Source organism: Balaenoptera musculus, chromosome 8, assembly GCF_009873245.2.
Source record: "Balaenoptera musculus isolate JJ_BM4_2016_0621 chromosome 8, mBalMus1.pri.v3, whole genome shotgun sequence".
NCBI lineage: Eukaryota > Metazoa > Chordata > Mammalia > Artiodactyla > Balaenopteridae > Balaenoptera > Balaenoptera musculus.
Genome location: NC_045792.1, coordinates 101,535,964 through 101,560,161, shown reverse-complemented (window position 1 = coordinate 101,560,161; position 24,198 = coordinate 101,535,964). Strand labels below are relative to the sequence as shown.

At 43.4% G+C, this 24,198-nt stretch overlaps 1 protein-coding gene across 4 annotated transcripts; it reads left to right on the top strand.

Moving 5' to 3' along the window:
• Positions 1-465: 465 nt before the first annotated feature.
• On the top strand, positions 466-22,967 carry PLAAT5 (phospholipase A and acyltransferase 5). 4 transcript variants are annotated; one of them, XM_036861518.1, is made up of 6 exons: positions 466-734; positions 1,293-1,397; positions 2,773-2,872; positions 17,486-17,594; positions 19,890-20,152; positions 22,395-22,967. In XM_036861518.1, exons 1-6 carry the CDS (start codon positions 493-495, stop codon positions 22,494-22,496), a joined length of 921 nt encoding a protein of 306 aa, XP_036717413.1. In that variant the 5' UTR covers positions 466-492; the 3' UTR covers positions 22,497-22,967. The 4 variants fall into 4 exon arrangements, with proteins under 4 accessions (XP_036717413.1, XP_036717410.1, XP_036717412.1 ...); XM_036861516.1 differs by having other exon boundaries at positions 471-746; positions 1,304-1,397; XM_036861515.1 differs by lacking the exon at positions 1,293-1,397 and having other exon boundaries at positions 466-746.
• Positions 22,968-24,198: the final 1,231 nt, after the last annotated feature.

Below are 24,198 nucleotides of genomic sequence, written 5' to 3'. Positions count from 1 at the left end.
ACTCCTGAGCGTACGTCCCCAAGCCCTCCTAACTTGGCCTCAACCCCTATCTCCAGAGGTCGCTCCTCTGTCTGCTCCGTGGACCTTCAGCTTCTCCAGCCGCATCAGATGCCACCTCTGAGTCTTACAGAAACTGTTCTGTAACTTTCCACCCCAATCGCCTCCTACGCCGCCTTTCCCTGCCTTTCCTCTCAAAGCGCCCCCCACTGCCCGGTCCCGCGCAGGTTCCTGGGCTTTCAAGCGCCCCCATCAGCGCCGGCTGTGTTCGGGCACGTGCTCACCGCGCACGCGCCGCCCTCGCCCCGCGCGTTCTGGCCGCGCGCCCCCGCCGTTCGCTGCGCGCCCGCGTGCCCAGCCCGCGCCCCTCCGCCCTCCCCGCGAGCAGCGTCCCGCACCCCGCGGCTCTGCCGACCCGGGGCCGCGCCGACTGGGAGCTGGCCTGGCGCGTCGCGCCCTGCGAGGCCCGGGGAGCGGCCGGGCGGCAGCAGCGGGATGGGCCTGAGCCCCGCCGCCGAGCGCGAGTGCGGGCGCCTCCTCCCTAGGTTCCCCCGGCCCCGCCTCAGGCCCGCCTCGAGAACCGGGAGTGTGCGGACGAATGACACCCAGCCGGCTCCTGGGCTTTCGCCTGGGCCCCAGTCGGGTCGCCGCGGGAGGGGGGCTCCTCCTCACCAAGCCCCCACGCCCGGGCCTGGAACCTTCCGGGGTCGTTCTCCAGGCCCCAGCAGGCCGTCGGACCCCCCAGAAAGGTCACCATGATTTCTTTCAACTCTCCTTCTCGTAGATATTTGTTCATTGTGCGAAATGCTTGTTAACCGAAATGAGTGAATATTTCGGAATGGTCGTTGGTTATTAATGTAATCGAAGCGAGCCAGGCGTCCAGTGACTCTCTCGAGTATTTACCTTCCTGTTGTATTTAGGGTGGAAATGGGACAGACGGGGTAGCTGCCGGGCAGGTAGAGTTATAACAACAGCTCTAGCTCCGCAGAAGCTTCTGCCGTTGGGTTTAGCCCCGAGGGTTCTGCCATCTGGGATAGAAGCATCCTCTTCCCGAGTCTGTACCCAGGAATTCCAAAGCCTCTCTTTCCCGGAGGAACTGAGCCCTCTCCAGGATGGTCTCACAACCCCCTTTATCCCACAGTTTATTGAGGGCTAACCAGGTGCCAGGCTTGGTTCTAGACTGCAGCTCCCACCTTTGCATTGCTGTCAAGGTGCTCGCTCCAACCCTCCTTTCATGGGTTTCACGCCCCATAGAAGGCAGCTGTGGTTTAAATATTCAATAACATTTTTTTCCCCCTTGAATTAGAAGAATCTGTGGGATCTCAAGAGTTGGTCCAGCTCTTGCCCAAGCAGCCACAGCAGGGTACGTTAGAACAGGGCAGAAGCAGCGTCCAGCAGGGGTAAGATTCTTTCTTTGTATGGAAGGACTGGGTCTTTGGGTGGTTAGAAGCCTTTTGAAGAACCGACTTTGATGACAGTTTTGTAAAACAAATCCTGAGCTGGTTTTGTGAACCAACCTACCACTAAGGAAGGCTGGTGTGATCCTGGTAATAACAGCCAGAGGGCAGTCCTGGGACCTGCTGGAGGGAGGCTACCTTGTAGCAGTTTTTCTAGCCGCAAGGCCATTCTGCAGACTCCTGAGAACTGAATTGCTTTCCAAGAGTGCTTACAGTATTTTGCCAGCTGGGCTCGGTAACTAATGAATGGTGCAACCTTCTTGCCAATTTCTGCAATTCGCTTTCATTAAAAACATGATAGTTGATTCTATTTAAAATTCTGAGAGCTGAAAGTTTGGAGAAGAGCAATATGGAAAATGAGGGGTTCCCCCACTCCCCCCGCTCCCATATACTGTACTTTTGGAGAAGAGTTAAAATTTGGGGAAGGTAAAGAAAATGCCATTTTGGGGTTGGTAATGTGTTAGATGTGTACGTATGCTTTCTCATTTAACCCTCTTGACAACTCTGTGAGAAAAATGTTAGCATCTCTATTTTATAGACAAACTGAGGCTCAGACAGACTAGTTTACTAGCTCAAGGTTGAACAGCACATATCAGAGCCAGGATTCAAACCCAGGTCTTTTTGGCCCCCATGTATCTCACTCTACTTTTCTACCCCAAAAGCATAAGAGCCAGGATTCAAACCCAGGTCTTTTTGGCCCCCATGTATCTCACTCTGCTTTTCTACCCCAAAAGCATATTCCTGCCTTTAGTTTCAATCCTCTCCTGTAACATTTTGTTTCCAGGGACAAAATATACTGATTTCTTTCACATTACTTGCAGTTACAGTGTTGTCAACAAGATTTCTCAGAAATATGGAGCTAATTATTGGAAGAAACAGCTCAAGAGTTCAAGGGGCTTGCCTCTGGCCAGGAGGACTGGGAGGGGAAGGGAAAGAACAGAAGCCTGTTGCAATTTCTTTATAAGTCATTATGTACAGTTACCATTTTAAAAAAAGCTATGTCCAAGTATCACTTTGATAAATATTTAAAAAAAAAAAAAAAAGATTATCAGAGGGGGGAAAAAGCCCCTGAAAGCAACTCATTGCTGTCATTAGCATTTTAAACAATTGTCTGAAAAGCAAAAAACAGCCATTATTTTGTATGACAGCAAATGGCATCACAGAAACAAGCTTCGGGGGTGGGGAGTGGGGGGAATGTTTCCTATAATCTGAACACTAAACGATATCTTAAAATCGTAAATCTGAAGTAATACAGAATTTCTAATAATTGTGAAAAAGTGTTTTGTTTATTAACTATATGATCACAAAATTCATTTAGGGAGAAGCCCTTGGAGTCCACACCCAACCAGAAGAGAGCAGAGTGGAATTCAGCCCCGGAGCCTGGGAGTGCGGGAAGGTTAATAAAGCAGGCAGCAGAGGTGGGTATCTCGGGAATTCTCAGACCAGGCATATCTTTAACTTCCTGGCGACTTCTTCCCTACGTAATATTGTATTTTACTTTATTTATACTGTGGCAGGTTGAATTGCGCACTGATTTGGGATGTTGCTTATGCCTTTAAAATTTTTTAAAAACAGCTTTATGGAGCTGATTATTGAGCTTAATTGAGGTATAACTGACATACAATAAACTGCATATATTCAGAATATACAGTATACATTTGGATTTGTTTTGACATATGTATTCACCCGTGAAACCATCACCACAATCAAGATAACGAACATCTCCATCACTCCCAAAGCTTTCTTTGTTCCCTCTGTAAACCCCTCCCTCTTCCCACTCCCATCCCCAGGCAACAACTGATGCACTTTCTGTCATTATGCGTTAGTTTGCGTTTTCTAGAGACTTATATAAATGGAATCATATTGTATGTGCTCTTTTTTGTCTGTCTCCTTTCACGTAATTATTTCAAGTTATATCCATGTTGCAGGTTATCAATAGTTTATTCCTTGTTATTACTGAGCAGGATTTCATTGTATGGATAGACCACTATTTATCCATTCACCCGTTGATGGGCATTTGAGTTGTTTCCAGTGTCTGGCTGTTACAAATAAAGCTGCTATGAACATTTGTGTACAGATCTTTGTATAGACATATGTTTTCTGTTGGGTGAATACGTAGGAATATAGTGGCTAAATCATTTGGTAGATGTTTGTTTAACTTACTGTTTTCCAAAGTGGTTGTGCCACTTTACATTCCCACCAGCAGCATGTGAGAGTTCCAGTTCCTCCTCGTCCTCATCAGCATTTGGTTTGGTCAATCTCTTTAACTTTAGCTATCCTAATATGTATGTAGGTATCTCTTGGCTGTTGTAATTTGCATTTCCTTAATGACTAATGATGTTGAACATCTTTGCATGTGTTTATTTGCTTTCCTTATATTTATATATAATCTTTGGTGAAGTATCCAAATCTTTTGCCTATTTTTTCTCTTGGTTTATCTGTTTGAGAGTTCTTCAGAAATTCTGTATACAAGTACAGATGAAGTTCATCATCACTTGCAATATTTTCTCTCAGTCTGTGGTTTGTGTTTTTGTTTTCTTAAGAGTGTCTTTTGAAGAACAAAAAATTCTAAATCTGTTGAGGTCCAATTTATAAGTTTTTCTTTTATGAATTGTGCCTTTGGTGTTGTATCTGAGAAATCTTTGCCTAAACCAAGGTCACAAAGGTTATTTCCTCTTTTCTTCTGGCTATTTTAAAGTTTTAGTTTTTACATTTAGTTTTTACACATTACATTTACATCTTCGATACATTTTGAGTTGATTTTTGTATATGGCACGAGGTATAGATCGACATTTATTTTTTTTTCCTCGTGGCTATCAAGCTATTCCAGCACCATTTCTAGAAATGACTATCCTTTTCCCACTGAGTTGCCTTTGCACCTTGTAAAAAACCAGTTATCCACATACTAGTGGGTCCCTTTCTGGGCTATTTTATTCCATTGATCCTATTTGTCTATTGTAAGGCCAATACCACACTATCTTGATTACTGTAGCTTTGTAATAACTCTTGAAGTCAAGAATGTTAGCCCTCCGATTTTGTTGTTCTTCTTCAAAGTTGTTTTGGCTATCCTAGGTTCTATAAAACGCCTGCTGAGATTTTCCCTGGAATCACATCAAATCTTTAAGAGAATTGGTGTCTTCACAATATTGCCTCCTGACTCATGAACAAGGTGTTCTATTTACTTAGGTCTTCTTTAATTTCTCTCAGCAGTGTTTTGTAAATTTCAGCTTCGGATCTTGCACATCTTTTTGAAAGTATTTCATACTTTTTGATACTATTGAAATGGTATTCTAGAAAATTTAAAATTTCAATTTTGAACATTTAAAGTGAAAAAAATGTCAATTTCTGATTGTTTATTGCTAGTAATTGGAAATACAATTGACTTTTGTCAGGGTACTTAGATAAGGATACTTGTATCCTTCAACCTTATTTACTGACTTATTTACTTGAGTAACTTTTTTTGGGTCGATTCCATTAGACTTTTTACATATCATGACACCTATAAAGATAGTTTCACTTTTTCCTTTCCTAGCTGGATGTCTTTATTTTTGTCTTAAATTGTATTGATACTAGCCAGAATCTTCAGTACAATGCTTACTGGAAGTGGTGGGAGCAGACATCTTTGTCTAATTCCTTAACTTAGAGGGAAAGCATTCAGACTTTACCGTTTAGTGTGATGTAAGCTGTAGGTTTTTCATAGAGGCCTTTTATTAGGTTAAGAAAGTTCCTTTCTTTTACCAGTTTGTTGAGAGTTTCTTTGAAAAAAAAAATCAGGACTAGACATTGAATTTTAACAAATGCTTTCTCTGTACCTATTGAGATGATCATATAATTTTTCTTTTTTAGTTTGAATTATATTGGTCGGTGTTCAGATGTTATAACAACCTTGAAATCCTGGGGGGAAAAACACATGTGGCCATGATGTATTATTCTTTTTATATATTGTTTTATGCAATTTACAAAATTTTGCTTTGAATTTTTGCATTTATGTTCATAAAGGATATTAATTTGTTAAATTTTATTTTCTTGTAGTTGTCTGTTTTGGTATTACGGTAATGCAAGCCTCATAGAATGAGTTTGGAAGTATTTCTCCTCCACAGAATTCTTGTGAAGAATTGGTATTATTTTTTCCCTTAATGTTGGTTAGAATTTACCAGTGAAGCTGTCTGGGCCTGGTGTTTTCTTTGTTTGAAGGATTTTAACTACAAAATCAATTTCCTTCATATATTTTGGGATATTCACATTATCTGTTTCTTCTTGAGTGAGCTTTGTCAAATATATTGGTATAAAGTTGTTCATAATTTTCCCTTGTTATCCATTTAGTATCTGTAGGACATGTAATGATGTCGCCTCTCTCATTCCTGATATTGGTAATTTGCGTCTTTTCTTTTTTTCCCTGATCAATTTGGTTAGAGTTTTAACAATTTTATGGATTTTCTCAGAGAACCAACTTTTGATTTCATTGATTTTCCTCTGTTGTTTTTCTGTTTTCTATATCTCTGATCCTGTTCTGATTTTTATTATTTCCTTTTTTCTATTTACTTTGGTTTTAATTTGCACTTCTTTTTCTAATGTCTTAAGGTGGAAGTAGAGGTCACTGATTTCAGACTTTTCTTCTTATCTATTATAGGCATTTATTACTATAAACTTCCCCCTAAGCACTGCTTTGTGGTTTCCCACAAATTTTGGCATGTTGTATTTTCATTTTTGTTCAATTCAAAGTAATTTCCACCCCCCTTTTTATCTCCTGTGGGTTATGAGAAATGTTATTTAGTTTCCAAATGCTTGGAGATTTTCCAAGATATCTTTTGGTTATTAATTTATTCTTTTGTGGTCAGAGAATGTATTTTGTATGACTTGAATCCATTTCAATTTAATGAGACTTGTTTTACAGCCCCAGATATGGTCCATCTTCGTAAATATTGTTAGTTTTTGGGAAGAACGTGTATTCTGCTATTGTTGGATGGAGTAGTCTATAAATATCTATTAGGTCAAGTTGGTTCATAGTGTTATTCAGTTCTTCTGTTTATATTTTTCTATTAATTACATAGAGGAGTACTGAAATTTTTGACTATAATTGTAGATTTGTTTATTTCTCTTTGTAGTTTTATCAGTTTGTTTTTAATGACTCATAAGGCCCTATTATTAGATATGTAAACATTTAGTATTGTTATTCATTATTGATGAATTGATTCCTTTATTATTACAAATAATACCTTCTTTATTCCTAGAAAGATTCATTGCTTTGAAATCTACTTTGTCTGATATTACTATAGTCACTCCAGCTCTTTCAATTAGTGTTAGCATGGTATGGCATTTTCTTCCTTCTACTTTTAACCTATTTATGCATTTATATTTAAAATGTGTTTCTTGTAGGCAGCATAGAGTTGGGTTTTATTTTTTTATCCAATCAACAATCTCTACCTTTTAATTAGGACGTTTAGACTGTGTACTTTAATGTGACTATTGATAGGCTTAGATTTAAGTCTGCCATCCCACTGTTTATTTCCTATTTGTCCTGTCTGGTTTTTTGTTTCCTTTCTCCTTTTTTCCTGACTTCTTTTTGATTGAGTGTTTTTTGTGATTCAGTTTTATTTCATTTGTGGTTTATTGACTATAATTCCTTGTGTTTTGTAATTTTAATTCTTGTTTTAGTTTTTATATTCTACATTTTTAACTTATTATGGTCTACCTTCGAGTGATACTATACCACTTTATTTATAGTATAAGAAGCTTACAGTAGTTCCATTTCTCCATATCTGGCCTCACTGCATTGTTAACATACATTTTGCTTCTACATATGTTATAAATCCCAACATACATTGTTGTTATTGTATTTTTGCTTAAGCTGTCAGTTACCTTTTTAAAAAATGACAACTTTATTGAGATATAATTCACAGACCTAAAATTTATCCTTTTAAAGTGTACCATGTGGTGGTTTTTAGTATATTCACAGAGTTATGCAACCATCATAATGGTCTAATTTTAGAATGCTTTCATCACCCTAAAAAGAAACTCCACATCCATTAGCAGTCTCCTCATTTTCCCTTGTCCCCAGTCCCTGGAAACCACTAACCTGATTTTTGTCTCTAAGTATTTGCCTCTTCTGGACGTTTCACGTGAATGGAATCATACAATCTGTGATCTCTTGTATCTGGCTTCTTTCACTTAGCATAATGTTTATAAGGTTCATCCATGTTGTGGCCCGTGTCAGTATTTCATTCATTTTTATTGGCCAGTAGTGTTCCATTGTATGGATATACTATTAGTACATTTTGTTTAGCCATTCATCAGCTGATGGACATTTGGGTTGCGTCCACCTTTGGCTGTTAGGAATAATGCTGCTACGAACATTCATGTACAAGGGTGGACCTGTGTCCACACTTTCAATTCTCTTGGATATATACAGTTATCTTCTAAAAGAATTTAAATTATAAGAAAAGATGAGTAGATTGATCCGAAGTTTTGAAGGTGTCTTCTAGCAGTGATTATAGTGTCATGTGATCCGAGGTACTCAGGGTCTGCTAGAGAGCTTGGCCATTACAGTTACTGCTGGGCTCACTATGACTCGCTACATTGTACTTGTTCAAATGGAGGTGAGACTCTTAATCTCTTTGGTAAAATAATAATCCTTACAGTCAAAGGTTTTTATTTCTCATTCTATGATAGGAGAGGAAGGCGCCAATTGAGTTGGTCTCAATTGTATGGTTTAGGAATATAGAGGTGTCAAGATTCCAACATTATTACCAGGCCGGTGAGTTATCAAGCCCAACCACCAATAGGAATTTCAGTTTCTCCTTGAACTACAACAATTTCTAGAATGTCTCAAGACCACTTTGTTCAGATGATATTCTAAGGACTGATTTATATTAACAGAGAACAGAACAAGTTGGTGACAGTTATGAATATTCAGGAGGCCATATTGCACAGTATCTCAAGCCTGATACTCTTGTAAGTGTTTTCAATTTGATACTTTATCAAGTCAGATTCTTTAGCAAGCTTGATGCTGCGGAAAGATACAGGTATCTCTGCAGCTGCAGGGTGGCCATCACTTTAAACACTTAATTTTATTTATTTATTTTTAACATCTTTATTGGCGTATAATTGCTTTACAATGGTGTGTTAGTTCCTGCTTTATAACAAAGTGAATTAGCTATACATATACATATATCCCCATATCTCCTCCCTCTTGCGTCTCCCTCCCACCCTCCCTATCCCACCCCTCTAGGTGGTCACAAAGCGAAGACTCCTTTTAAATGGAAATTTATAAGGACTTGCATTTTTTAAGATTAGGCTCTGGAGTTTCTTTAGTATATGTGCTGCCGAAGTGAGCACTCTGGAGTTTCTTTTGATAACGTTATAAACAAAAGCAGGTCTGTAGAACTCAGTGTTACTGGCAAAAATGTAATACGAGATGAATAGGATTTTACTTAATAATAGCAAAATAAGGAGTGTATAGCATTGCTTCTCTACAGTTTTTTACTCAGCAGAGATCTGGGAGGATAGTCTTGTCCCTGGCCTAAAGGTGCTCGTGGACTATTTGGGTAATAGGAGGAAGAGAGGAATTTATGTTATAATATGACAAGCAACATCATTACCAGCTCCCCATATGAAACTCTGTGTAACATTAATACATGGTTTCATTCACTTGCCCCCGTTTCAGAGAGTCAGGACAAAAACCTGCTGGGATGTATCACTTCATGCTGTTCTGTTTTCATCTTAACCTGATTGAGGTCTGCGCGTAGGTCTTTGACGGACATGCTTACTTTTCACCTTCACTAACCTCATGCCATTTTGAGGCTCTGGATACATCCCTTCTATCATTTGACTCCTATTTCTGCTGATTTCATCAAGACATGTACATACCCTTTAAAATACATGGAACGACTTACTGTTTTGTGTAACAGGGGTGAATTAATGCCAAGATAGGACAGATGAAATAAATGCATCTTGAGGTCCTAGCACATGAGGAGCGCCAGCTCTTTTACTCAAATGAGGCCTCAGAGATTGCTCACCATGGACACACGTCCACCCCCACCCTGCCCATATTCTTTCCTTTTTGCTTTCTGTCGTCTGGATCTGTATATCATCTCCAGATTCATCTTGTATCTCTCTCCTCCCCCTGATCACTCTGTACCAGCCATCCCCGCCTCTTTTCTGTACATTTCATGAACCCAAGTCCTCCCTTTCTCAGAGCCCTTGCACTCACTGGGTTGCCAAGACTGCTCTTTCCTGGTTTTGCAAATCCAGCTCACATATGTTGTTATGGACTTAGTGTATGTGGGTCCCTCCCTCCCCCCCACCACATTCATATGTTGGAGTCCTAATCTTCAGTATGACTCTATTTGGAGTAAGAAGTAATTAAAGTTAAATGGGATCATAAGGGTGGGGCCCTAATATGATAGGATTAGTGCCCTTATAACAAGGGACACCAGAGAGCTAGCTCTCTCTCTCCACACACAAAGAAGTAGTCACTTGGGAGTTCCCTGGTGGTCTAGTGGTTAGGATTCGGAGCTTTCATTGTTGTGGCCAGGGTTCAGTCCCTGGTTGGGGAACTGAGATCTCCCATGTGTCATCATGTAAGCTTGCAGTGAGGGGGCAGCTGCCTACAAGCCAGGAGAAGAGGCCTCAGAGTGAAACCTACCTTGCTGGCACCTTGGTCTTTGGACTCGCCAGCCTCCAGAACTGTGAGAAAATAAACTTCCCTTGTTTAAGCCACCCAGTGTGTGATATTTTGTTATGGCAGCCCAAGCAGACCAGTGCGTGTCTTCTGGTCAGAAAGGCCCTCCCTGACCTCTCTATGGGAAGGCCAGCCCCTCCACAGGGGCTCTTGATCTCAGCCCCTCCCACTTTTTCAGGACCCTTTGCTGCTGATTAATCTTCTCTCTCTGCCGCCTTCAACATCTCCCTCCCGCCGGAGCCGTGCTACCAGCACTCACATGTGCTGTCGTCTTTCCTGTCTTGAAAATGCCCTCCCTGGACCCCTGTTTCTGTCCATTTTCCACCTGGTGCCCCTCCTCCCTTTCACAACCAGTATCCTGAAGGATTCGTCTGCCCTCATGGTCTCCTGTCTATAACTGGTGTCGGAAAGACCTCCACCTCCACCATGATGGGGTCCCTTTCTTCTTCTAGAGTCTCATCCGACCTTCTCTCCCTGCATATTCAGCCACGCTAAACCCTCCTGCCCAAGAGTCTTTGTCCTGCCCCTGCCTAGAATGACCCTCCAGATGGTCACATAATTTTCTTCCTTGTTCCCTTACCTTCTCAGCCTAAATCTTACCTCTTCATAGAGGTCTCTCCTGCCCTTGGGGCCCAGAGTGTATCCACAGTCACCCTCTACCACACCACCCCCTTTCAGCTGGATTATAGAAAACCAGCTTTAGCTAGTATAAGTCAAGAAGAGATTTTTTAAATTGGAAGGTTACTAGGGTAACTTAGAGTCAGGGAGGACTCACTGTAGGAACCTGGGCAGATCTGGGCTCTTTAGAGACTGGAACCAGGATCTGGGCCCCTGCCGCTGCCAGGGGATCCTGTCTGCCTGGCCACCTCTCCCCTTGGTTTCTTTCAGATCGATGACCTCAATTTTCTTCTGCATCAACAGCTTCTTCCATGTGGTTTAGAGAAGGGAGGCCCCGCTTAGCAACCCCAGAAGAAATAGACAGCATCTCTTCCCTTGCTTTAAACACAAAAAATCCTGAAAACAGACAAACAAACAGACCCCAACCAACCAACCAAGCACACACAAAAACCCCCGACCTCATAGATACAGAGAACAGATTGGTGGTCGCCAGAGGCAGGGGGTGGGAGGTGGGCAAAATGGATGAAGGGGGTCAAATGGTACAAATGTTCAGTTATAAAACCAAACAGCCTGTGATGTACAGCATGGTGGCTATAATTAATAATGCTGTATTGCATATTTGGAAGTTGCTAAGAGACTAAATCTTAACAGTTCTCTTCACAAGGAAAAACAAATTCTGTAACTATGTATGGTGATGGGTGTTAACTAGACTTATTATGGTGGTGACCATTTTGCAATATATACAAATATCAAATTATTATGTTGGATACCTGAAACTAATACACTGTTGCATGCCAGTTATACCTCAATAATAATTTAAAAAAAAATCCCAAGGGAAAGGCTCGGATTGGCCTGAGTTGAAAGGGTGCAATGATTGGCATCTCCACGAGGATCACAGGGATGGGGAGGAAGGGAGAAATTACCCAAAGAGAAATGAGAGGGCTGCTATCAGAAGAATCCAAACCATCTACCATGGCTACACTTTAGTACATATGGTACTAAAGTAGTCTTAGCATTCCATCATATCACCCCATTTATTGCCTTAATAGCATGTATCACATTATATAGTCATTTTGCTTATTGACTGTCTGTCTCCTTCCAAAAGAGGGCAGAGCTCTTGTCAGCCTTATTCACTGCTATATTCCCAATGCTTAAGCTAGTAGGTGCTTGATAAATATTTGTTGATTGAATACATAAAGGGAGAATTTCTGGGGGGAATAAAACCATCATATTCACTGCAAGGGATTAGAAAAAAGCTCACCATGGCAGATTCATAACAGAGTAATTAGGAGTGAGGCGCTCCATTGGGGCATACAATAATGTTTTGACATTTGTAAAATGTTCTTTTGTAAAGACCAACATCTTTGCTCTCTCGGAAGTTCTACTGAGAATGTGTCGAACACCTAGTAAGTGGCAGAGTTGGGATTTGAACCAGGTCTCCTAACAACAAAACCTGTCTTCTTTCTATGACTTTGTAGCTGCCTACCATTCTAACTCGAATCTCTCCTTGGTGTCATGTCAGTGTCTGAGGCTTCAGGTTTTATTTCTGAGATATCATCTGGGTTAGGGTCAGAGCTGAAAGTGTAATTCCTAATACCTGTATCATGATGATTTTCTTCTGCTCCTAGCTTCCCACATCTGCTCCAATGCCTGGTCAGGGACTGACCCAAGAATCAGTGTGTTTCAGAAACAGCTAGGGACTTTACATTTTTACTTCCAGGAGTTCAAAATAAAGCTCTTTCTTTGTGGTTTTGTTCCTGCCTCCCTGCCACATGCTGCAGGCAGGAACGAGCCCTCCACCCACTTCCCTGTACCACCCCTGTCATAGTTATAAGACTTTCAGAAACTGTTATCATCCAGGGGACTTATGAAAGACTGGTTTTTCCAACCAGGTGCCTGTTTCTGGGAGAAGGGCCAGAGCTGGGTTGCCAGCTTGTGCAAAGGAAATAAATAGCAGATGGAGGATTTCGAAGCCATATCTTATTCCAAAGAGAGAAAAAGGGGCAGGGAAACCTTAATCTGGATTTGAAGATTGGAGCATCAGCTGGGAGTGGAGTTCACCCTGGAGGATATAGACAGGTTCCCTAAGGTTCATGAAATGCTGGGGACAAGGTAAAGTCAAGGAAAAAGGAAGGATGGGACCTTGGAAAAGCTCCCAATATGGCTACAACCTTGGCTGCCATGAGAGTCACCTGGGGAGCTCTTAAAATTCTGATTCCCAGGCCATACTCCACATCAATCTTAATTTTTAAAAGCTCCGCAGGTGATTTCCATATGCAACCAAGGTTGAGACTCAAAGCTCAATACCATCAATTTATAGTGGGAGAAACTTCAGCAAGAGAGCAGGTAACTCCAGGTGACTATTAAGTCTATTGTGAATCCCATTCAAGTTTTCACCTGAGTACCCCTATCCAGTGGCAATATTGCAGGTGGAGAGTATTGAGGAACAAAAGAAAACTTAAAATTCTAAAATCCACTCCCCTCAACCCCAGAAATTTCTGTTTCCTGTACCACAAAGCTTGTTCAACATCCTTGATGACCAGCACGTGGATTTCTTTTTTTTTTGGCTTAGACTAGCATCACAATGAATTGTGCTGTCTTCCTCCTGGCAGATAATTCGAGGGAAAAACAGCAAGGATAGTGATTCTGCTTTCCAGATGAGAAGGCTAGTTTGGGGCGCCCTCTAGTGGGAGCTCAGTTGCCACCATATTTTCTCTTTAAGGCAGAAGGAGTTGGTTTGGTCAGGGACCCCATTTCTGGTCCTAGCTCTGCCACTGACTTGCCTAGGACCTTGGACGAAGCACTTCATCTTTCTTGGCCTCAATTCCTCCCATGTAATATCACTGAGTAGATGGTCTGCTTTTTGCCCATAAAAATTTATTCCATCAGGTGGGCAGGACTTCTGGAGTGGCTAACTGAGCATCTCAGAAAAATCTCCCCAAACAGCAAAAATAAAGCTGGACAAAACCATCAAAGACAACCATTTAAAGACTCTGGAATTTGACCAAAAGCATACAACAAATTGATAAGTGTTGAATCAAGAAAGCCTACTGAATCTTGGAATCTCAGAACAATGGAGATCTGTAGTGTCTTAGTAAGTCCCCCACCTCCCCCAGCTCTGTGGTGGGGAAGTTGTACCTGGGTGGGTGGGACATACCAGGAGGACTGGCAGTGGCAGCAGAGGGCAACTTTATTTGGAGCAGAGTGTGGAAAATTCCATGCCCAGAGATGTTGTTGAAAACAGTAGTTATCTCAGTGACAAACATCATGGAAGGCCAAAATTGCAGCTAGCCTGAGGCTGCAATACTGGTTGGGACAAGTGATGGACTAACAGACCAGCCAGAACTTTAATACGGAAACCCAGGTAATGAGACAGCTAAAGAGGGTCTAGAAAAGCTGCTGTTCTCTAAGGGGTGCACAAGGCTGCACACACATTTGGGAGAGACTAGAGAGGCCTGCGTGAGTCTCTAGCTCCTGGAGGAACATGAGGCCTTGTGAATGCAGAAAGTAACAGCTGGGCCAGACTTTTAAACTTTAGAACCTGAATGAATTCTCCAAACCACACCGAGCTCCGTAGGCAAAGAGTGATGCCTTATTGGCCCAAGATGTGGCTTAACCTCTGACCAGTCACTGGCTGACCATTATTTTTATGCCAGGCTTAAAAATAAGAGCAAGTAAAAACAAACAAACAAACAAAACTGAAGCAGATACACCAGTGGTTGCATGCTCTGAGGGAAACAGACATCACAGAATCAATCCAGGCAAGCCTCTAAACAAACAAACAAACAAACAAACAACAGCAACCACCAGCCCTGGGGGGGAATCAGAATCCAAACAGCTGAAAGCCAAACACAAAGAGAAAATCTTGAAAGCAACAAGAGAAAAAAAGACTCATCATGTACAAGGGAACCACAATAAAATTGATAGCTGGCTTTTCATCAGAAACGACGGAGGCCAGAAAGCAGTGGAATGGCATATGAAAAGTTCCGAAAGAAAAAAAAGCTGTCAACCAAAAATCCTATATCCAGTAAACTGTCTTTCAAAAATGAAGGTAGAATAAAGGTAGTCTCAGATAAATGAAGACTGCCTTAAAGGGAATAGCAAAGAAAATTCTTCAGGCTGAAAGGAAATCACACCAGATAGTAACTAATCCACATGAAAAAATACAAAGCATGGGAGATCCCTGGTGGTCCAGTGGTTAAGACTCTACTCTCTCACTGCTTAGGGCCCAGGTTAAATCCCTGGTCAGGCAACTAAGCTCCTACAAGCCATGCGGTGTGGCAAAAAGAAAAAGAAAAAAAGCACCCATAAAGGTAATTACATTGGTTATTATTATATTATAAAAGAGTATAAATATATATTTTAGCTTTTATCCTAACTAATTTAAAAAACAATTGAATTAAACAGTAATTATAAAATGTTATTATTGGCCTTTTAACATGCAAAGATGTAATAAATATGACAATAATAGCACAAGGGAGGGAGGCTGAAATGGAGCTATTTTGGATCAAGGATAGGACACTAGACAGTAACTCAAATCAACAGGGAGAAATGTGACTCAATTAAACAGTCCAGAAAAGGCAGAGATCACCTGACTTGATAATACAAGATCCAGTTATATGCCACCTACAAGAGGCATAGTTTAGATTCAAGGTCATAAATAGGTTGGAAGTAAAAGGATGTAAAAAGATGCAAGCAGAACCACAGCTGGAGTGGTTACACTAATATCAGAAAAAATAGACTTTAAGGGAAGAAGTATTACTAGGAAAAAAGAGAAACTGTTTGCAATGATAAAAGGTTAATTCATCATGAAGATATAACAATTATAAACACACACATTTAACAACATAATCCCCAAATTCATGAAGCAAAAGCTGATAGAATTGAAGAGACAAATAGACAATTCAGAAATAGTAGTTGGGGGACTTAAATACTACACTCTCAACGCTGGATAGAACAATGCAACAGAAAATCAGTGAGCATATAGAAGATTTGAACAACGATATTAACCAACTTGACCTAACTGACGTTTACAGAATAGTCCACTCAACAATAGCAGAATACATATTCTTCATAAGCAGACATGAATATTCCCCAGGATAGGCCATATTCTAGGCCATAAAGCAAGTCTCAGCAAATTTAAAGGGATTGAAATAATATAAAATATTTCTTTGTTCACATGAAATTAAATTAGAAATTAATAACAGAATGAAATTTGGGAAATCTACAAGTATTTGGAAATTAAAAAACATACTTCTAAATAACCCATGGGTAAAAGAAAAAACAGAGAAATTGGAAGATATTTTGAGTTGAATGAAAATGAAAACAGAGCATATCAAGTTTTATGAGATGCAGTTAAAGCAGTGCTTAGAAGAAAATTTAATATAGGCTGGTGCGGGTTCGATCCCTGGTCGGGGAGCTGGGATCCCACATGCATCGTGGCCAAAAAACCAAAACATAAAAAACAGAAGCAATATTGTAACAAATTCAATAAAGACTTTAAAAATAGTCCACATCAAAAAAATCTTAAAAAAAAGAAGATTTCAAATCAATAATCCAAATTCCTACCTTAATAAACTGGAAAAAGGAAAGCAAACTAAACCCAAAGCAAGCAGAAGGAAGGAAATAATAAGTATTGGAGCAGAAATCAATGAAATAGAAAACAGAAATAAATGGAGAAAATCAGTGAGGCCGTATGTTGGTTCTCTGAGAAGATAAATAAAATCGACAAAACTTTGGCTACGTTCATTGACCAAGAAAAAGAAAACTCAAGTTACCAAAATCAAGAATGAAAGAGGTGGCTTACTACCAGTCTTGCAGAAATTAAAAGGATAATAAAGGAATACTATGAATAACTTTATGCTAACAAATTAGAAAACTTACATGAAATGAACAAACTCTCAGAAAGACACAGATTACAAAACTGACTCAGGAATAACTAGAAAATCTGAACAGACCTATAACAGGTAAATTGAATTAGTAAATAAAAATCTTTTCACAAGGAAAAATTCAGGCCCAGAGGGCTTCACTTGAGAATTCTACCATACCTTTGAAGAAGAAGAATTACCAATCCCTCACAAACTCTAAAAATAGAGGAGGGAATGCTTCCCAACTCATTCTGAGGTCAATGTTACCCTGATACTAAAGTCAGGCAAAGACAAGAACTACAGACTAATATCCCTTATGAATGTAGACGTGAAAGTCCTCAACAAAATAGTAGCAAACTGAATTCAGCAACATATAAAAAGGATTATACATCATTACAAAATGAGATTTATCCCAAGAATGGGAATTTGGTGTAACTCCCCAGCCCAAAGCCAGAACCTGCAGGAGAACCTTTTCCTCTTGCAGTGTCTCTCTAGCGCCCTCTGTTGAGAAAGCTCGCATGGTGCTGAGTTTCAAGGAGAAATGCTTACGGGAGCTCCACGTATCACAGGGCATGTATACATACGGAGCTGTGCCTTTGGAGCTGGCACTGTCAGCCTTGGTGGCTTTAATAATGACGGTGGTAGCAGGAGTGGGCGGCTCCCTCGACCATTTGTGTGAAGAGAGCTTTTTGTAGCCTGAGTTTCTGTAAAGTGATGAAAGGCAGTGTCTTCAGGCTGAGCTGTAGCTGATCCCGAAACAGGGTCTCTGGAGTTCCTTGGGCATGTGAAGTCTCCTTTATTTTATTTTGTTTTAGTTCATTTCATTTCATTTCATTTCATTCCATTCCATTCCACTTCCATCATAGGGTAAACCAAGACCCAGACCTGGAGACCTGATTGAGATTTTCCAGACTGGCTACGAGCACTGGGCCGTCTATGTGGAAGATGGCTGTGTGGTCCACCTGGCTCCCACAAGTAAGAGTGATGCTCTATTGAAATATGGATATTGAAGTTAGCAAAGTAAAAAGAAGGGCAGTTAATTACTGTGTTGCTCAGCTGCTGCCTTACTTTAGCAACAGAACACCCAAAGCATGACTGGACCTTCATTTACTGTGTGATACAGCTTGGTCTCTGTCCGCCAAAAACCACTGAGTGTCCAGCCCTAAGACAGATGAAAGTATAAAGATCATTCCTGGGCTTCCCTGGTGGCACAGTGGTTGAGAGTCTGCCTGCCAATGCAGGGGACACGGGTTCGAGCCCTGGTCTGGGAAGATCCCACATGCCACGGAGCAACTGGGCCCATGAGCCACAACTACTGAGCCTGCGCGTCTGGAGCCTGTGCTCCGCCACAAGAGAGGCCGCGACAGTGAGAGGCCCGCACACTGCGATGAAGGGTGGCCCCCCCCCGCTCGCCGCAACTAGAGGAAGCCCTCGCATAGAAAACGAAGACCCAACACAGCCATAAATAAATAAATAAATAAATAAATTTAAAACACCAAAAAAAAAAAAAAATCATTCCTAAGTTCCCTGACCACCTAGACCACTCTTTCTTTTAAAATAGAAACATAAGAACCGGAGCCTCCGTTTTGTAATGACAGCAGTTCAGTATCCTTCCTCTGTTTCTGAGGGTCCCCTGGGAGGGGTGCAGTGCAGATGCTTATGTGTTCTGATTGTCACTTGCTTCCTATTGTCCCCAAATGCTGCATCCACCTGGCTTCCTGGTCACCTTTGGCACCTCCATCCTCACCTTGTCTCCCCGCTTTTCCAACCCGTCCCAGGCTGCTCCGCCCCCAGTGTGGACATTGTTCTCCTTTCATTGCAGCGTTAACACAAGGCTGAGATTAAAGGGGTGACTAATTAAATTTTAGTGGAGATTTGATGGGGGCAGAAGTGGTGATAGTGGAAGATTACAGCACAGAATGTGAAACAGCTTAAAACTGGACATCCAGAACCATTGGTCACATGGTGGCCTCAGGAGATGGGGGAGCTTGGAGAAGGGGAGGCGGGGGCCCCTCTGTGTAATCTTTGATGCTTTTGGGATTTTGCCTCCTGTGCAAGTACTGCCCATTCAGGATGAGATTACAGAAGGGCACTGGTACCAAATGCCTGTGGCCGCACCTTATTCACAGCTCTCATCCTTGTCTCCTGTCCCCCTCGGTTGGCCCCGCCTCTCACCTGACTGAGACCTTCCTGCAGAGCAGAGCCCCTCTCCCCTCGCTTTGCTTCCCCACCCCATCCACTCACACCCGTCCCGCTTCCTGTCTGGATGCCCACACGAAGAATGAAAACTTGCTTCACATTGCATTCATCTCCACCTCTCCTTTCCAGACTAAGCCTAGGAGCCTTCCTCTTGTGTAACCAAAGAGTTGTACAAGTTAACAGTTTTGTCACCACCGCCCCCCCATCAGATCTTCCTCCAAAAATGAATTCTGCCATCTTTGTTCCTGAGAGCCGAATTGCCTACTGCCAGCTTTTGTAAAATCAGCAGATAGTCCTGAAATACTTCAGAAAGGAACAAGGGACATTTCTTGCACTCAGACAACTTACAGAGGGGGAGGGTTCCCACGTTTGCCTATCCATATGGTTGTAGCAGAAAAACAGTCCTGATATTAAGTTACCACCCACCTGGCCTTGGGCAGCTTCCAGACCTTCTCTGGAGCTCTCTCTCCTCTAAGGACTGAATATGATAATACAGCAGTTTTCAAGCGTTTCTGTTTTTCCAAGCTGTGGAACCCTGTTTTCAAACAAACCCTCAGTGAGAATCCTGATACTTGAGTAGAGAGAAAGGCAGAGTGCCTCTGGGTGGAAGCGGGTTGGAGCGGGTCTGCGTGGCCTCACCTGCGCCCCTGCAGTGGTGGCAGAGGGAGGCCTATCCTGGAACCGCACGACAGCCCCTTGTCCAGGAACTGACTCTTACATGTAAGGGTATTCGTCACATGTTTGTGAACATTACTGGAGTCTGGTTAGGAAAACAAGACTCCAGTCCTAGGACTTGGTGAGGTCAGTACACGGAGTAGAGTCTGGGCCTACACCATAAGGTACCCCTGGAGCTTGATGAGAAAGAGATTGCAGTGGTGGTTGAAAGTGGGGAGTGCGGAAAGCTGGCCCTTTGCAGTTCATTTAGTCCAACTCCCCATCCTCTGCTGTGTCTTTTAGAGACGGTGAAACCAGGACCCCAAGAGGAGCCACGGATCCAGCGCCTGGAGTGAGCCGGTGCTCTGCGCCGCTGCCCCTTCCAGCTTGCAACTTTGGCTTGTCTTTGGCCCCTAGGTGAGGAATTTGAGGCCAGCGGCATCGCGTCCGTCTTCAGCAACCGGGCGGTGGTGACATACAGTCGTCTGGAGGACGTGCTACGTGGCTGCTCCTGGAAGGTCAACAACAAGCTGGATGGGACATACCTGCCCCTGCCCGTGGACAAGATCGTCCAGCAGACGAAAAAGATGATCAACAAGATAGTGCAGTACAGCTTGATCGAAGGGAACTGCGAACACTTTGTCAACGACCTGAGATACGGCGTGCCCAGGAGCCAGCAGGTGTGGCAGCCCCTGCCCCGCCCGACTCTGACTCGGGGTCTCGGCGCTTGTTGCTGCCTCAGGGGTCCAATCGGTGATCGGTGTTTCCATTATTATTTGTGGGGCCTTCCGTTGCTCCAGGGCGGCTCAGGAGGTGTTTTCTCCTCTACTGACCCACGGAGGAGTAGAGGGGTCACCGGGCTGCATAGGAAGACCACCAGGTGGAATCCCTCCCCAGCCACTTAAGCTGGCATGGTCTCCTCGGTCAGATCATCTTAGTTCTGAAGCTGTTTTCTTCCTTTACAAAAAGGGGAAAAACTGCGGTAGATACTCAGAGCTAAAGTTGCAGACTAGCAGCCCGCGGGCCACATCTGGCCCACAGACGTGTTTTGCTTGGATGACTAGTATTTTTTTTTTTTAAAGGGAACGCTATTTATTTATTTATTTATTTTGGCTGTGTTGGGTCTTCGTTTCTGTGCGAGGGCTTTCTCTAGTTGCAGCGAGCGGGGGCCACTCTTCATCGTGGTGCGCGGGTCTCTCACTGTCACGGCCTCTCTTGTTGCGGAGCACAGGCTCCAGACGCACAGGCTCAGTAGTTGTGGCTCGTGGGCCTAGTTGCTCCGCGGCATGTGGGATCTTCCCAGACCAGGGCTCGAACCCGTGTCCCCTGCATTGGCAGGCCGATTCTCAACCACTGTGCCACCAGGGAAGCCCCTATTTATTTTATTTATTTATTTATTTTTTAATTTGAATGACTTGCAAACATTTAAGAATATAGAAATTTTATATAAAAAGATCTGGATTCCCAGCCTCTCTTGGACAACCTATTGATCAGGCCGCTGGGCCCTCGTTCCAGCTTGCTAACACCCTATAGGGCCGAGTAGGAGCTCCCCCTTTAGAAGGGGTGTGGGGCATCGGTGTGTCACCTACCCGCTTCACCCACATTCCCTGCCTGGCTTGTGTGCATTTGGGTCTGGCCTCCTTCCCCCCTCCCCGCTCGCCCCCCCCCCCCCCCCCGCCGCCATATAGGATGGTGATAAATTAAATGCGGTACACTACATGTGAAAAAGCTTTGGAAGCCTAAATACCTGTGACAATTTGAGCTGCTCTTGTTACTATTTGGGCCTTTTACTAAAACCCCATGAGATGAGAGGAGGAAGTGTGTACTGTTGCCTTTTATTTATTTATTTATTTATTTATTTATTTATGGCTGTGTTGGGTCTTCGTTTCTGTGCGAGGGCTTTCTCTAGTTGTGGCAAGCGGGGGCCACTCTTCATCGCGGTGCGCGGGCCTCTCACTATCACGGCCTCTCCTGTTGCGGAGCACAGGCTCCAGACACGCAGGCTCAGTAGCTGTGGCTCACGGGCCTAGTTGCTCCACGGCATGTGGGATCTTCCCAGACCAGGGTTCGAACCTGTGTCCCCTGCATTAGCAGGCAGATTCTCAACCAGTGCGCCACCAGGGAAGCCCCCTGTTGCCTTTTTAATAGATTAAAAAGATCAAGGTTTAAAGGTGGAACATAATTTTCCCATTTTCTTTTCTATGTTACTTGTGTTCTCTTGACCTACGGGGCTCGAATCCCAGCGCTGGTCTCTCTACTGTCCCTCTCCCGTTTCTCAGTGAGGGCTAGCAGCCCCGCCCACTCGCCCCCCTCCACCCTCTGCATCTCCCTCCTTCCTGCTCTGCCTCTTCTCCCCGCCATTCCATGCTTGTGAGACCTTGTACTAGTGCTCGGGCCTGGTGGGCTCTGGTATGCAGGACCTCCTGTCTCTTGAGCATCTGTGCAGGGAAAGAAGACCCCAGGGAGCAAGGGGGTTATAGGAGGTCCTGCTAAGGAGCCTGGGCCTGGCGTTCATGAGACCCAAGCCCAGATCTAAGTGCGGATGCTGTTCACCGTGTCACTTTGTCCAAGTGAGTTCCCCTCCCTGGCCCTCAGGTTCCCTGTGTGTAGAATAAGGGACTCAGTGGCTGTGCTCCTCTGAGCCCCATGCTAGTGGCAGACCATGGGCTGAATGGCTCTCGGGGAGGAAGGGGACCAGGAGCCCTGGATGCTTCCTGGGGAAAGGGCTCGCTCCTGCCTCCGATGTGCACCTCAGGCCGTCCTGGCTTCTCCAGGTCTCTTGCAGCTCTAGGGTCTTTGGGAATCGAGGGTGGCTGCTTCCTAGGCAGGCCAGCTCCTGACGGGGTGTGGTGAGGTGGGGGTGGGGCAGGGTGCGAACCTAGGAGCCTCACGGAGGGTCCTATGAACTGGTCTGCTTTGCAGGTAGAGCACATGCTGATGGGGGGAGCGAAGGCTGCCGGGGCGGTGCTTTCAGCCGTGGTGGACAGCCTAAGGCCCAAACCAGCAATGGCCCGAAGGCTCTGAAGAAGAGGAAGAGCTACTGACAGCGGCAGAGAGAACGCGCCTCCTTCCCTCCCCTGCCTTGCTCTCTCCACCGCCCCGTGTAAGAAAATTGTGAGTTTCTGGAAGAATCTAGAATGTAACCAATTACCCCTCCAGAAATACATCCAATATATGTGCTCATCGACCCCTGGACTTTCAAGGTGGGAAGAACCTAATATTTATTCTGCATCTATTAGGTGCCAGACACTGTGCTAGGCATTTCACATACTTCATCTTACTCTCTTTGTAGGAAGGAGCCTTACTTACTTTTTAGGCTCGACCTAGTCTGTGGCGCTTGAAACATCCTGGAAATCTCTGCCGAACGTTCCCAGGAATGAAGAGCTCTTTTCAGAAGGTCTTTTTATTGCCCTTTCAGACCCACAGTGCGATTCAGGGGAGGAGGCCTTTTAGGAAACCTGTAACTCGCTGCTCAGGGCCACCTGTGCCTTCATCTAGGAACACCTTTCCCAAGAAATATTTTCTTTTAAAAATTATACATGAGTTTTATTTTTTTTTAATTTATTTTTTTATTGGAGTAAAGTTGAGTTGCAATGTTGTGTTAAATACTGCTGCACAGCAAAGTGACTCTTATACATACATACATACATTCTTTTTCATATTCTTTTCCAGTATGGTTTATCACAGGATAATGAATATAGTTCCCTTTGCTATACAGTAGGACCTTGTTGTTTATCCATAGCTTTATTCTTTATTGTCTAAAAAACCTCCCCACTTAAAGTTTAATCAACGAGAGCATTTATCTTGCTTTTCTGCCTCATAAGTTCCAGAAAATTAGAAATTTCTATCTTCACCGATTTCAGAGGAATACTTAAAATTTAATCAATGGACTTCGGTGTGAATGAGGGAGAGAAAGGAGTGATTTTTGTGCTTTGAAGAATGTGGACATGATGGAAGATCTAAGATGATGGCTGGAGATTGTTAGTGCCAGCTGAGAGCTGAAGCCACCCCAGAAAGCCAGAGAAGGGCTCTCGAAATGCCCTGGGGAAACATGAGGAACGTGAAGAAACGTGAAGAGAGCAGGATGGAACCCCTGAGCATCTCACGTAAGATCTGTTAGGATCTTCTAGAGTCTTTCTCCTGTTTGGAGGAAATAGACCTGCAGGGAAACTCTTCAGTTTCCCCCACTCTGTTCTGTTCTTAGCAATCCAAGCTTGACTGCCTCTTCCTGTTTCCTAGATGCTGGAGTCTGGGTGTGTCTCTTTGATTGTCTTCCCTCTGTCCATCCCAGAGCGGCCCCTCTCTCTGCTTTGCACAGCAGTTACAGGTGCTGGTAGGTGGAGCTCACCCCCATTTCTGTGAATCACGACTAGGATAAAGCCATTGTCCCTAGTTCCCGTAATCACCCTCTCCCTACCCCACAAAATCACTGGAGTTCCCAATACCCTTCCCTCAGTCTCTTTATTCATGATATGGTCTAGGTTGGAATCTTCCTTTGGAGGAGAGCCCAAGTGCCGGGAATTTATACTTTATAAATTTTAGCTTTGAATTAACTCAGTCATGGATTAGCAAACCTTTTGACCTGAAGATCACTTTGAACTCATAGACCATATTAATCATTAATCAAGGTAACCAGGTGTTGTTTGATTAACAGACCAACAACTCCCCCACCCCAGGGCGTATGTAGTAACTTCGAAATACAGCCCTCATCTGTCTCTCGCTTATT

Excerpts from the sequence above, each read along its gene's own strand:
- PLAAT5 (XM_036861518.1), top strand. The coding sequence starts at position 493 with ATGGGCCTGAGCCCCGCCGCCGAGCGCGAGTGCGGGCGCCTCCTCCCT. Across the intron at positions 17,595-19,889 it reads GGTCCACCTGGCTCCCACAA|GTGAGGAATTTGAGGCCAGC; the intron begins GTAAGAGTGATG and ends TTTGGCCCCTAG. Across the intron at positions 20,153-22,394 it reads GCGTGCCCAGGAGCCAGCAG|GTAGAGCACATGCTGATGGG; the intron begins GTGTGGCAGCCC and ends TCTGCTTTGCAG.